The 14,894-nt window shown below is 44.0% G+C and overlaps 1 protein-coding gene across 3 annotated transcripts; it reads right to left on the bottom strand.

Annotated features, from left to right (window-relative positions):
• Nucleotides 1-1,623: 1,623 nt before the first annotated feature.
• zfand4 (zinc finger, AN1-type domain 4) lies at nucleotides 1,624-14,526 on the bottom strand. Of its 3 annotated transcripts, XR_009790855.1 has the most exons (11): nucleotides 14,208-14,526; nucleotides 10,591-10,925; nucleotides 9,209-9,284; nucleotides 8,806-8,873; nucleotides 8,532-8,718; nucleotides 8,090-8,240; nucleotides 6,581-7,768; nucleotides 5,693-5,747; nucleotides 4,611-4,635; nucleotides 3,095-3,212; nucleotides 2,403-2,541 (listed from the first exon to the last, which is right to left on the bottom strand). XR_009790855.1 is itself a non-coding variant. In XM_061790326.1 (10 exons), exons 2-10 carry the CDS (start codon nucleotides 10,772-10,774, stop codon nucleotides 2,406-2,408), a joined length of 2,163 nt encoding a protein of 720 aa, XP_061646310.1. In that variant the 5' UTR covers nucleotides 10,775-10,925; nucleotides 14,208-14,526; the 3' UTR covers nucleotides 1,624-2,405. The 3 variants fall into 3 exon arrangements, 1 of the variants encoding a protein (XP_061646310.1); XM_061790326.1 differs by lacking the exon at nucleotides 4,611-4,635 and having other exon boundaries at nucleotides 1,624-2,541; XR_009790856.1 differs by lacking the exons at nucleotides 2,403-2,541; nucleotides 4,611-4,635 and adding an exon at nucleotides 3,341-3,419 and having other exon boundaries at nucleotides 3,090-3,212.
• Between the last annotated feature and the right edge of the window lie 368 nt (nucleotides 14,527-14,894).

The following is a 14,894-nucleotide window of genomic DNA, read 5'->3' as shown; positions in this document are numbered from 1 at the left end:
TCAGGTTTTGTCTGAGGTGTGGAGACAGCGCAAACAACCGAGGACCACCACCACCACTACGCATTCCTCATGACTCACCTACCAAACAAAAAAGCAACATACAGTATTTATCTAATGCGGCAAAAATACTCTTTGCTGTCTTCTTGATTTATTTGTAATACTTGTACATCCAGAATCAAAACAAGAAAGATGTCATCTTGTTGCTAAGCAACCAGCACATCAATGGGACAACAATGAGTCAGTAATAACATAAAGGAGCAGGAAGGGGACCAAAAAAACAAGTTTTTTTGGGTCATTATGTCAGCATACAATCCGACAGCTGAAAAGTAAGTCCACAACGAGAAGGTTGTCATTGTGAGATTTCATTTGAGGTATGACTTCATAGGGTTTGTTCCAATGTGAATTTTGCAGCAAAACGGCTGTTGCTGTTTTGGTTAGCCACAGAGACGCAACATGTTGGGCTCTCTCCTGGAAAGCTCCACATAACCTAAGGGTATCCTTAGTGCAGGTAACTCCATCCATCCATTTTCTGTACCACTTATCCACTAGGGTTGCGGGTGTGCTGGCGCCTATCTCAGTTGACTTTGGACGAGAGGCGGGGTACACCCTGAAGTGGTCGCCATTCTTTGTTTACATGACTGTATGGGCTTCTGTTTTGGTTCGCAACATTAGCTAAAGATGCTGTCTCCACATAGCGTAGGAGCATCTTTCATACTGAGCAGGGAATCGGATTACAGATCTGTTTATGTGACGATGTGCTGCTGTTTTGGTTACTCAACTTTATCGATATAGCATTTCAACAACTGCAGCTGTACAAAAAAGTGGTGTACATAAGACTGAACATAAAACAAACTACAATAAAATAATCGTAATTTACAATCATCTGAATAACTGTAAAATAGATAAAAAATAAATCTTTTTACAATTAAATATACAAAACGAGCTCCCTTTACATTGGGATTTGGCCTAGAGTAACCCCGTGATAACAGTGTGTATGATGTCACTCGCATTTGCTGCAAGCTGAAATTTAAAATGCAAACAAACGAGTGCAGTTTTCTAACGGCCGTTTGCCCGTTGGCGAATAACACAGATGGAACGTAGAATGCTTCAATTCTGTCATATTTGCCATTTGAGACGATCGGATTTCATCATTTCTCATTATCATCTTTATTTCTGATTCTGATTATGTGATGTGAATGAGCTTTGCTGTGATTGGATCGCTCATCTTCCACACCATCCTGGTCCCTTGGCATCTGCTTGGGGCAGCCGAGCATTGACAGCTATGTCGCATACTTCCTCTTTTGTTTCTTTCCTCAAGCAGCTGAGACTCGCTCACTTAAAACCCGGAAATACCGTGTTGCCATTCAGCTGAGTTGAGCGGGCAGGCACTTGATGAATAATTGACAAAACCACATCACAACGGCAGCTTTTGCAAGCCTCGTGCCATTTGATCTTTGCATTCAATCGACAAACCGCATAGATGTCAAACTTCAACCAGGTCACAGACACATTTTGACCTACGGTATGCATAAGACCATCGAAAATTGGATTCTGGATGGAAAGGGAGCTTTAAGAGTGTTGACCACTATTTGAGGAACTTCAATAAATTAGACAAACAAGTGGTTGTATCTGAAGGTATGGGAAGAAACTTTATTCAAAGTCAAACCCCCTGCAGATATGATGACAGCATTGGAGATTTTTGCAACGGCTGAGAATTTTAAAAAGACAAAATACAAAAGATTCTTATAGCAACCACCACCTTACTTACTAAATACATTTAAATATCCTGCTCCCTTCACCCAACCCCCCCCCCCCCCCCCTTTTATACACAATTATAACTGGCATTCACACAGACACAGGCTGCATACTTGAATTTAAATATTTCATGAATAAATATAAACACACGTGGGTGTAGTTCAGTTGTGTGGTTATTTGTATGTTCCTGTTTAACAAGACATTTGAGGTGCAGGATACAATTTAAAAAAAAAAAAAATAATAATCTATCGATGACAACACTTTATGAGACAAACACAGACAATCAATAAAAAGACTCCTCAGCCCAGAATAAGTTTAAATATGATATTTCTAAAGTGCATCTGGCCAAGACTTGTCCAACGGAAATCAATCAGCGCTTGTTTTTTTCTTTTTTAATGCCTGAATATGCAGCTGATATTTTGCAAAACAACAACAACAAAAAAACAACAACCTACCTACGTGCACAGACCGATGGATTCATTGAGCAAATAAAAGGAACACTTTCACATTGACCATCTGCTGTTTGTCCACAATTTTTAACAGGAGACTTCACCTTGGCTAAGATGGACAAGAAAACCAAAGCACACATCGGTGAATAATATCCGTCCATCAAGGCTGAACGTGTCCTCCTTAGTAGGGTCAGAGGTCTTCTAGATCTTAGGCAGCTTGGGAGCGGTGACGAGCGGGTTGGCGTCCTGCAGGAAGCGCCTCCCCGCCCCCTTGTAGTCGTACGAGCAGTCGTGTGTCTCTGCATAGCGGTGAGCGGCGCAGAAGTTGCTGCCGCACCTGATTGACCAATCAAAAGCATATCCAATCTATAAATAGCAGTGTTTTATTTTTAATTAAACAACATTACGTGGCAGAAGTTGTGACCGAGGATTTAATTTGTATTGGAAGATGCACCCATAAAACGCTTTAAACACAACACAGGGACCGACCCTTCAAGATAATTGCTATATTGGCTGTTTTTTAATGGCTGTAAATAGGTGTAAATGTAGGAGTGGAGGAACAGAATTCCAGATGAAAAGGACTTAATTCGTCAAAGGCGTTAAAACAGTTGATTAAACTGTTAGCGTCGACAAGAGGAGGAGCTTCCCTTTTTAAGCAGTCGCTGTTTAAGGTTTCACGCGGTTGCATCAGAAAGGATGTTCCGCTCAGCCCGGGAGACGTGAGCGATGCACCGTAATGTCGCCGCGAGAACGCCGGCTCGCAGCTTACGGCCGAACGAGCGGCCGACGAGGTCGCGTACTCACAGCGGAGCCGAGACGGCCCAGAGCGAGGAAAAGACAAGTACAAGGGCACTGGATTCCATTTCAATTTTGGCAACAAGCTCTCGTACCTGCACTCGTAGCTGGAGGCCAGGCCTGTCTTCTTGCCACAAAGGAAGCAGTGCTTAGAACTCTTCTTCTTGCTGGCCATGGGGGCCTTGACTGGAGGTAGGTGGTACGTCGGCGTTCCTGAGAGAGTAGAAAAACAATAAATATATTGAGCCACATAACTTTAACGGCAAATGACGAGGGGGCGTTGCTGATGCTGTTAACCGTCACACAAGTATTAAAGCTAATCAGCGACTGATGCAATGTACCTTTTGATCGCAAGTGACAAGCATATGGCAGCCAAACAAACGGCAGCCTGAAGTCGACGGCTTCACTCAAGTGCTCCCTCTTGTCAAACAGCACAAACAGATGGACTCAAATCAAATGCACAACACAATATTCCATTTTCACAAAAAGCTACCTTTGGGTCACACGTGACAAGCATATGGCCGCTAAGACAATCGGGGTTAGCGCAAGAAGCTAGTCGTCTCCATCTTCACTTAGTGCGCCTGCTTATCAAACAGCACAAACGAAAATAAGAACAGTGATAGAATAACCACAATCAAGTCCTTGATTACCAAAAAAACTACCGAAATATCACAAGTACATGGCCGCTAACCAAAAAGTGGCTAGTTGCAAAAAGCTAACGTAGCAGTCTACATGTACACTCAAGTTTTTGTCAAATAGTATGAACTCAAATGCACAACAGATTCAAACCAGCCCTTGGTTGACAAAGAAGCTGCTCAATACCCGCTCCGTGAAGAGAAAAAGGAACAAAGCTACCAGTAAAACGAGTAGAAAAGCTAAACATGGCTTTTATTTATCCATTATTGCGTGCAAGATACATTTTTAGACTAAATCTTCGACTTCCGCATTGGCCGCTGTTCCGCCAACCCAACATGAACACTGGTGTCGTTTGACCTCAATTCACCAATCAGACTGCACGAGGGCAGTCAGATGACCGCACTCACAGCCTTCGCAGGCCAATCAAAATGGCAAATTTTGGGAAGAAAAACAGCCACGCGTTTATAGAGTCCGAAAAACAACAGCATCCGCCCATACGTGCATATTTCAGCCCACTTCTTACTTGAGAAAACACCTAGCGGTAAACTGCAGATGTTTATATTTATTATCATCCGCGCACGCACGATGAGTAAGTCTGTTCAGCAAACAGCTTCTTCATTCAGTCATTTAAGTGAATAAAGCAAATAATGTTTCTGTAGGGTTTCTGGGGAACTTCATTTTAAATGGTGGCAGGTGTGTGTGGACTCCCATATAGTATTCATTTTTATTTTATTTGACATTGATGCTGATTTAAAAAAACTCACCATTGACTCTTTACTTGAGTAGTTTGATCACTCAGGACCTTCTTACTCAAGTAAATATTTGGACGACGACTTTTTACTTGAGTCATATTATTCTAAAGTAACAGTACTCTTACTTGAGTACAATATTCGGCTACTCTACCCACCTCTGGATTCTACAGATTAGTTGTTTGCAGAGCAGCGCATTTGTGTGACTTCTTATGGTTGTACTTACTCTGAACCCAATCGTCCTGTCAAAACTGTTGGCAAAGGAAAGGAATAGCGGATAATGAGAAGCTCACAGTTGGATGAGCTGAGGGGGCAAAAAAAGACAAATAAAATGGAAGTGGCTCCGAGTTTGGATTTTTGTCTTTTGCGCATCTTGGTGTGCAACAAATCAGACAATAATTGGATCCGAGCCGTGCTGTATGACGCATGCGACGACAGACTGGAGCCGTTTGATGTCTTCGGTGAAAATTGCTGACGAAAGGGTTGTCATACCCTGCTCCGTAGTTCTGACATGGTGGTCAACCCGGCCGACCGCTTACGTACACATACAATTATCCGTTCATTAAATAAATACTAATATTATAGAAAATATTTTATTTCAGTCGTTCAATTTCTAAAGTGAAAATCAGAGATTCATTAAATACAATTCCTAACTATTTCTTTATTGAAATTTCTTGCGATAGTGAGATAGCGATTTGGGGCTTTTGTTTTGGTGTAAGCTATAATCCAAATTATATTTTCACTGTGTGTAGTGAATATAAAAATCATCAGTATTTTTAAATTGAACTACAGAAATAAAGTTTCCAACAATATTCTATTTTTTTTTTTTTTTTTTAGATGCACCTTGTGTTGTGTTTTCCATACAGAGACTAAATATTTCAATTTCCTTTTAACACTGCATACCACCACACAATGGTGCTCTTAAATTCCAGAATTTGTAAGATGACAGTGATCAGACAAAACGCTTATTTTACTATTAATGCGATTCAAATTATACTAGAAGGCATTTAAAAGTAGCACAATCGTTAAACAAAAGAAAATAATTCGATGGTCCCCGTTCATCATACTTTTAAATTGCCAATATTTCACAAACCCTGCACGGCTACATAAATTTATGAGCCCAGCTGTATGCAGACACCAGTCCTCTTCTCAGCAATAATGAATACTTCGTTTTAAATTGAAGGCCGTTGCATAAAAACAGCCCGCCTATGCAAGAACACCTTCATAGAATCTTTGAACAGTGCCTCAATAAACACTTTGATAGTACAGGGGGGGGTTAACGTATTCACAAGCTGGTGTCTTTCTTACCAATTCTCCCGAATGGAGGCACGACTCCCCCGCTAGACACAAGACATTTGTTGGCCTGGGGAAACAAAAGGTGAAATATTAAAGATGGGAGAATTGTTTGTAGATGCTCAACAGATAAAGTTTTTATCTAAAACCAGGAGACGTTGGCGAACTTGTCACTGAACATGAATCTCGGTGAAATTCAAGTCATCCTGAGAATACAGGAAGACCGAGCCCTGCCGCCAACAGCGAAAAAGTGCAATTAAATTGGAATTTTTACAAATGCATATATTGATAGTTGAATCGTGTGTGCATGCACATGTGGTGAAAACCTCAACTAACAGCCCAGCCTAAACTTAACTCCTTCCCTCCTACATGCAAAGATGTTAGTCTCTCAGTCGACATGTATCACTTCAATATACTTGACACAAATGACTACTTTGCTATTCAGCAGGGCTTTGGGAGCCATCATGTGGCCTCTTCAGCATTACAGAAAGCTCAAAAAGGTGAGTTTTTTGTGAATAGGGTTATACTATAGTTTCTAGAGATGGTGAATTTGGGGTTTTTGTTTGCTGTAAGCTATAATCATCAACAATATACATAAAAAAAATGAAATACCTCACTGTGTGTGTGTGGGTGTAGTGCATCTCCATGAGTTGAACTTTTTGAATTGAAGTAAATTGACTAAATTAAGCTTTTAACACTATTCTAATTTACTGAGCCGTACCCGTCCATGTCGGGCCGGTGAAGTGGTATTGATGTCGCAGTATTGGAGCATTTTTACAATAATCGCACAGAAAATCGGTATCCGCATCCCTACTCGTAACTCCGAACACTCAAAAGTGAAGGTAGCACTGTACGGTGATGCGAATCCCTCCAGAACAAAAACAGATTGCCGTCTGCTCTCACCGTGTGTGAGGAGGCTGCCGCTCGGTGCAAGGACGTCTGTCGAGCGGCGTCTTCCTGAGGGAGGCCAGGCTGCCTGGAGCCCAGGATGCCCTGTCCTATGGGAGTAGCAGGGGGTAAGGGGAGGCCCAGGCCGCCTCTCCGCACGCCGCTTCCGTCAACGGGCCTCGTGGAGAGAGAGGCGAGGCTCTCCGATTTGCACAGAGAGCCCAGTTGCTCTCTACAAGCTTGGTTGGCCATCTTGGTGATGCTTCTGGCTTCCTTCTTGGAAAGAAGCTCGGGCCTCTTGCCGGGCGACTCCACCTTTGCGCCCCGCAGGCGCGGCGCGTGACTTGACATCATGGACGGGAGTGGGGAGGGGCTGCCCGGCTTCAGCTGTGCTGCGGAATGTACTTGAAGGGGGAGCGTGGAGTCAAAAGGCTGAAAACGTGGCTTTGGGGAGCTGGAAGCGGGTGACCGCGAGGGGGGACTTAAATGGAAGGAAGTGCTGAGCTGCGTTATATCAGCTCTGCTGGTCAGGGTGTCGCCGCCGGTCCCGAGCGTCCAAGCGCTGAGAGGAGAGGGCGGGAGCGGCATCTGGTGCGGCGCCCCGACGTCGAAGGCTCGACAAGCTTCCTCCGATCGAGAAGACAAATCCAGACTCAGAGGGTCCGCGAGCTCCCCGAACGACGCGGCGGTCTGTGACGGCGCCACCATCCCGCCAGCTTCCTCTAATAAACTCACCCCGACCGCTTCGCCGACCGGCTTGAGCGGTTCGAACGCGGCTTCGGGCGAACTCCTGGTGCACAACGGAGGGAGCTGAGGGTACACGCAGTCCCTCATAAGCCTGGTGCCGCCGATGTCCAAGCGGGAGACTTTGGGAGGGGGCCGAATCTTTGCGAAGGGCGCACACGTCTCCCACGGCTCCTCCTCCTGAAGCATGTAGCAAGACGGCGAAGGGAAAGAGGGAGGCGGTCGTCTCGGGACGGGTGTGTGGGAAGACACGGAAGCAGCCGCGCCGGCAGGAGACGAGTCCGGGAGCTCTTGGTCTGCTATGGGAGGTAGCTGTCCACTGAGCTGGCGAGACGGGTTAATCTGCGGGAGCGAACGCAAGAGGCGCTGATGGAGTCGCGTGATGGATGGTGTCGGGTGGCCGCCGCAGGGATGGAGGCCAACGGGGGGACGCGGTTTTGCCTTACTCGTCTTCTTCGGCTGTACAATGAAGATGTACAATGTGCACAAGACAGTTACAACTACAAAATAATTGTGTGCGTTAAGATATTAGAAATAGATTGTGTTAAAGCGTTTTTTGCTTGGGACTTCTCCGCTGTAAACGTAAAGAAGCACCACAGCTCTTATTCAAACTACTCAAGCATTTAAGTAGACAATGCGCCTCTCTTTTAATTGAGACAAAGGCACCGTTTGAAATGAGGAAAAGCAACATTATGTCCTTACTGACCAATTCCACTCTAAGATAAACTTAACTGTGAGGAGATTTCCAGGCAGAGATGCTCAGAAAAATGTCTGTTTTACCTTTTTGTTGATGTTCATGTCTTCCATCTTGGCTTTGAGCAGCTTCATTTTGTTCATGGTGATGGAGTTTTCCAGGCTATGAGCAGCAGCGGAGCGCTCGCCGCCGCCGCCGCCGTCCCCCTCAGTGCACATGTTGTACACCGAGCCGCCACTGGAAAAGTGTGCATACGTAAAATGGTGTAAATCGGGATCCTCAGTTTACGGTGAATTTGTAACCCCAATTCGTACGCAAGTCTACCACCAACTTACGTTATAGTAGTGCAGCCCGAATTATAGTAAATATTTGTATGAAAAACACTTCTAGGCCACGTATAAAACAATCAAATATAAATCAGTAAGGTAACAGTGTGTGCAGTCTTGTGCCATGTGACAGCTCATTCTTGCCCTGCACGTGACTAGAGAAATGTAAATAGGTGGGTCTTCACAGTAATTGAATGCAGACCTGAGCGATTCCGACAGAGGCGTGAGGGAACCATCTCCCCTGTCCACCACCCGGAAGAAGTTGAGCTGGTCGCCTTCGCGGTAGACCACGAACGTGACCTGTTTGTTAGCCGAGCTCTTCTCCCAACCCTCCTCCTTTGTGCCCTCCATGGAGTCCACCACCTCTTTCACAGGATCCTCCATGGTTACTGGGAAAGGAAGAAGAGTTTCAGCAGAGACTGCCTGATTTATTCAAAAAAAGCTCATGTGGAGCTTTTAAGTTGTCTTTTGTTTACCCCTTCTGGTGTTGATTGGACCTCCCCTCATAGCTAAGACCAGCTTCAAAGTGCAGCCCTCCGCAATGCTGCAAAAAGCACACAAGCTGATTATTAATTAATGCAGCGGGAAAGATAAGTTCCAACAGAGGCCATGGAGGAAATAAGGCCAAGTTTGGGGTATACATATAGAAGCAATTTCCAGATCGATTTGAATGTTTGACTAACACCAAAAACGTTTTTTTTCTCATTACAATCTGCTTCCAAAAGTTACAAAGCGTGCAGCGTTGTGATGGGTCGTGTGGCGATTGAAGTGACAACAGCGAGACAACGAATGTTATTCATTAAGCGTGGCTGAATAACGACTCCAGCAGATTTGGTGTCGATGCAGTTATGAAATGTGGGGCTGGCAAAGAGCATTTACCCATAATCATGGAGACAGTGTTCATCATCCAGCTCCAGGTTGTTCCAGATGAGGTGTTGCTGGGCAACTGGGATGCCTTCACAGACACACACACAAAGACGCCATGAGCGAAATCAATAGAGAGCGCCACAGGTTTACAAGTGACCATAGTTCATGGCACGAAAGCTGATGCATGACTGCCCTCTTTAGACAGATCAATGCTACTGCAAATGGAGACCTGATTCATGTAGCCTGCGGTCGATTGCTCATCCAATCGTGTTTAGCTCTGCACTTCTCGTTGTTTTTCTATTTCTGCACTGCACTCGAGTCATTCGGCTTTATTTATGGGCCAGTTTTTTTGTTTTTTTTAATGGTTTTGCACTTTGTTTTTATAAAATGGTTAGAGATGGATGACATGATAGTTCTGTCGCTGCTAAGTTATCCAAGACGCTAAATTGAACATTTCCTCATACTGGGGCCGATCGGTGTAATGGTACCAACGTACACTATTCACCAAAGGTTAAGGCTTTCGAGGAAAACTTTTGGAATGATCTAAAATGCACGACAACTTCTACAGGTGAACCAAATGTCACCTTCTCTGCACTTGTGACTGCACATATCCCAATGTTCAACATTTCAGTACTTTTTGCCTAACTTGCTGTTCTCTAACAAAAGGAAACATTTCGGAAAAGGTGAAACTTTGAGCCATGAACATTTCCAAGGAAGTCCACTTCTATGCCTTTCTGTGACTCTTCCAGTCTCTGTAGCTGTGTTGCAACCTGTTGATGATACTCTGTGACTCTCTTTTCATGGATCAAACACTTGCTGTGAATTTTGCCGTTCAGCTCCTGTGCCAATAGCGGGGGAAGATTTACAATTTATGTCAAGTGAGAGTGGAGCTTTAAACAATAAAAAGGGAGAAATGAGGTCGAATTGGCATACAAATTTGCAGTGGGCGCACACAACATTGCGGTGTAATTGTTTTTTTTCCCATAGCGCTTGACCTCACGTTCCTCTTGTTTTTATTATTTGTAATACAGCATGACTGCTTTACCTTGTGTTGTTTTCATTGGGGATACTAATGGAACAGTGAATACATTTGTCATTTTGTGAAGAACTGAGAGCTGGAGAGTCTAGTGAAAGAATGGTGAGAATGAAGGGGTGATCTAAAGAGAAAACTGGGGAATGCCAACGAAGTGAGCAAGTGACTCGGTGACCTGGCACTGGAGCCAAGCTACCATTGGTGAGTGGGAGTGGTGTGGGCCATCACAGAAACACAACACTGAGGTATTTTGCACAAGGTCAGACGGACACAGATGCTTATAAACCAAAGCCTGTTGAGGTATAAAATGTAAATGAATTAAAGACAATAAAAGCATTATCTTCATAACATTTATTCTTACCTTCAAGCCTTTGGATCTTGGCCTTGACGGAGATGATGGCCTCAAAGGGCAATACGCGCAGCTCAAAACACGTCCCAGTCAGGGTCTCGATGAACAGCTCCATGGGGTCGTACAGGGGAAGCTTGTGGTGAAAAGCTCCCACGCGGTCGTCGTCGAAGAAGGGAGGCTCCTTCCTATCGGTCATCTCGGCGGGTGCCGGGGGGGGGTTGGTTGGGTGGGCAGGGGGAGCTTTAGGAGGGTAGCCAAAGCAAGGGTGTGGCCCAAGCTGAGGGAGAGAGGGGCAGGTTGTGCTTCCTGGCTGGGGGACTGTCACTCATCATGTGGAATGACCACAACTGAAAAAAAAATAAATATTAAAAAAATTTCAAAATTATAAAAATGAAATTGGGGGGAAAAAATACTTGGTTACAAAAAGTTCTGGACCCCTTCTCAAATTCCTATTTTTTTTGCATAGTTTCCCCACTCTAATCTTAAAGATCATCAAACAAATGTAAATATCAAACCAAGATAACTCAAATAAACCAAATGCACTTTCTAAATGGTGATTTTATTTATCAAGTTTAAAAAAAACATTTTTTAAACAAGCTAACTGGCCGGGTGTGAAAAAAGTAACGGCCCCCTAAATCGAATAACTTGTTGGGCTGCCTTCAACAGCATCAACTGTAATGAAGCGTTTTCTATAACTGGCAATGAATCTTTCACATCTCTGTGACGATATTTTGGTCCACTCTTCCTTTGCAGATTTTTTTTTTCAATGGAGGGTTCAAGCATTAATGACCTTTTTAAGGTCATGCCGCAGGATTTCAATTGGATTCAAGTCCAGACTTTCACGAGGCCACTCCAAAACTTTCATATTTTTTTAAGCCATTCAAAGGTTGACTTGCGGGTGTGTTTTGGATCATTGTCCTGCCGCAGAACCCAAGTGTACTCCAGCTTGAGGTCACGAACTGATGGCCAAACATTCTCCATCAGGATTGTCTGGTAAAGAGCAGAGTTCATGGTTCCATCAATCACAGCAAGTCGTCCAGGTCCTGATCAGGAGTAAGCAGCCCCAGACTATCAAACTACCACCATCACGTTAGACTGTTGGTATGATGTTCTTTCTAAAATGCTGTGCTACATTTACCCCAGATGTAACGAGACACACACCTTCCAAAAATGTCAACTTTTGTCTTGTCAGTCCATAGAACAGTCTCTCAAAAGTCTTGGAAATCATTCAGATTTTTTTTTTCTTTTTGGCAAAAGTAAGACGAGCCTATGTTCTTTTTGGCCAGCAGTGGTTTTTGCCTTAGAACTCTTCCATGGATACCATTTTTCCCAGTCTCTTCCTTATTATTGAGTCATGAACACTGACCCTAACTGAGGCAAGGGAGGCCTGTAGTTCTTTAGATGTTGTCCTGGGTTCCTTTGTGTCCTTCTGGATGAGTCATCGCTGTACTCTTGGGGTCATTTTTGCAGGCAGGCTACACCTGGGAAGAGGCACTACTGTTCCATGTTTTCTCCATTTGAGAATAATGGCTTTCGCTGTGGTTCGCTGGAATTCTAAAGCTTTACAAATGAACTTGTAAGCATTTCCATACTCATGGATGTCAATTACTTTATTTTTGTCTATCCTTGAATTTCTTTGGATTTTGGCATTTTGTTGCAGCTTTTTGAGATCTCTTAGCAGACTTCATCCAGTCAAACGGTTCCAGCCTCTCAAAACAACAACAACGTTTGTAATGAGCTTTTTAAAAAGAAAAATAACACTCTAAACAAACCGTGGACATTGTGCTGCCTCTTCTGGGGTCCATGCTTTGGCCACCTGTATTACGTCTCATTTCTTTCAAGTTCCAGAGTGCAATAGCACTATCATGAATACATATGCAGGCGTTTACATATTGGGTGCATTATAATGTGTCATTATGTATCACTGTCAATAATATATTTCAAACCTATATTACAGAATGATTAGCTGAACAATTGTCATTACTTACCACATACAAACATCTTAATCTTGTTTTGATTAGATTTTAATTTATTTTAACTCTTCATCAGTCCTGCTCTTTATTTTTGTTTGTACTCTGTTAGTTGTTTCTTTGTTATTAATATAAGTGTGTATGTTAAAATATTGCTGCTGTGATTTAGTTTCCCTTACAGGATGAATAAAGTCCCGAATGTAATGACGAGCATGAAAACAACTACAGAAGCTTGGTAAGAGATCAGAAAATGTTACTTAAAACACTCACTGTAGTTAAAGGAGTTCTAATGCTGCTATTGATTTGATTTGAAATTCCACCTTCATCTCGTGAATACGTTTACATTATGGTAACACAAGATGGCGGAAGAAAAAAAAAAAAATGCACCTCAGTGCAAGTCTGAGTGTACAATGGCCTCATGAAACATTCAGACACATGCAAGGCTTTGGCCAAAAGTCAAAGATCAGGTGTGTTGCAGAAGGCCGTCTTATTGGCGCTAGTTGAAACCGGCCTGATTGCGCTCGGCACAGTTCGACAACTGACAACACCACATCCCTGTTCAACATCCTGAATTTAAAGAATTTTACAATTTACCCTCTGCTTTTACAAAAATAGGAGCGTAAATCATACCATACTTAATACAGTAGAATAAATAAGATTGTCCCTTTGTTATAACGCTAAACAAGTACATTAGAAAAGTCTTGAATTAATTGTATTTTTTTTCATATATTTAACAAAACAACCTCAGACATGAGAACATTTGGCTTTAGTTTGTCATCTCAATGCGTGCATAATTGATCACAGTGATTGCATTTAAGGCACAAAGTCACAGACATATGTAACTGAAAGTAGTATTGTACTTTGAAATGAAATCAAATTATAAAGCATTTTTTGAAACATCTAGGAATTATTACCATACCATTTTCTACAAGCATAACGCTCAAAATGATCCTGAGTCCCCAACAGATTAATAGCATTTCCATTCCTTTAAATGAGGAACGATGATTTGAGATACAAATTAAACTTGAAAGGCAAGACTATAACTATTTCTTATGTATTTTTGCTTAGCCTGAGAAGGGGACGGAAATATTAAGCTCAGTATGATGCAGTGCAGCGACTGCAAGCGCAATGACAGCATCAATCAAAACATGATGCATGTGGCGGCCTGTGAATGCACACCATCCTTGAGATGCACACACAAAGCTGCAACAGGCATACCTTTGTGTCATCATCAATCTTGTGTGTGTGGTGGGGCAGGTGTACCTAATTTTGTGGCCACCCGGTGCACTATAGCCTTTTACAAGGGCTAAAAAAAACAAAACAACAAAAACAAAAATGAATGCCAATAGGAAATCGTGGGATGTCTCGCTTTCTCGGTGGGATGCTCGTCAATGAGGCCTTTGCGAGGACGTTTGTAGAAGGCCATTGCCCTCTTGTGAGTCGCTCACAAGCTACACTAGCACAGAAGGCCACAACAAAAGTCAAAATGTCGCGTTTAAACTGTTACAAGGCAGGTTAATGAAGGCAACTGTGAAGAATAGCGAGCAGGAGTCCCGACGCCGTTCCAGTGTCTTCTGCTGAGAGAACGGTCACCTATGGTGCATTTAAACATTCCGTTTTTAAAAAGGAGCTCGGTGAAAGTGCTGCTTAACGGCTTACCGTTAATAACAAGGCTGCGAGCTGCCGTCTAGCCGACGCTGCCGTCCCGAGCCGCCGCCGCCGCCGTCGTCGTTGCCATGTTAGCCGACAACTCAAACAATGGCTACCGCTGCACACATACGGCCAGCTAGCTAGGCTACACCCGCCGTGGGCTGCGTCCTCGCTCCCCGTGTGCCGGTGTCGCTGTCGTGGGCGGTGTTACGTTCGCGAAAACAGAGCATTGCATCACGTTCTACGCCATAAACGGGAACGAACTCCGGTCGAGTCTGTGGTAAGTCGCCGCGAGCCGCGACACCGTCGTGCCTGTCACTCACACCGGGGGGGGGGGGGGGGGGGGGGGGGGGGGGGGGGGGGGGGGGGGGGGGGGGGGGGGGGGTTGGGTGCTGGACAGCACCTCCGTGGCTGATTTTGATTGACAGCACGTGACCAATTGCTGTCTGGAACGGCTCCAAGGAGGGTGTCGGAGGGGGGGGTTTTGGATGTGATTGACACCAGATTTAACCAATCGTTGTCTAGAATGTTGATTATCGGATGTCTGAAATGCTTAGCCGTTGGTAGGGAAGAGCTCGTTTCCAAATTCCAAAATGAGACACTTTATAAATATCCATCTTAGCCTGCCATTCCTTGTGTATACACTTGACATATTAGGGATTCTGCGACACCAACTTCCGCCATCGGCCCAACTGC

Source organism: Phyllopteryx taeniolatus, chromosome 11, assembly GCF_024500385.1.
Source record: "Phyllopteryx taeniolatus isolate TA_2022b chromosome 11, UOR_Ptae_1.2, whole genome shotgun sequence".
NCBI classification, from domain to species: Eukaryota; Metazoa; Chordata; class Actinopteri; order Syngnathiformes; family Syngnathidae; genus Phyllopteryx; species Phyllopteryx taeniolatus.
The sequence above is the reverse complement of the archived record's forward strand: the minus strand, read 5'-3'. Positions and strand labels throughout refer to the sequence as shown.

Coding starts and splice junctions, on each gene's coding strand:
- zfand4 (XM_061790326.1), bottom strand. CDS start 10,774: ATGACCGATAGGAAGGAGCCTCCCTTCTTCGACGACGACCGCGTGGGA. Junction 8,874..9,208: donor CACTGTCTCCATGATTATGG/GTAAATGCTCTT, acceptor TGCTTTTTGCAG/CATTGCGGAGGGCTGCACTT. Junction 8,241..8,531: donor CCTCTGTCGGAATCGCTCAG/GTCTGCATTCAA, acceptor ACACTTTTCCAG/TGGCGGCTCGGTGTACAACA.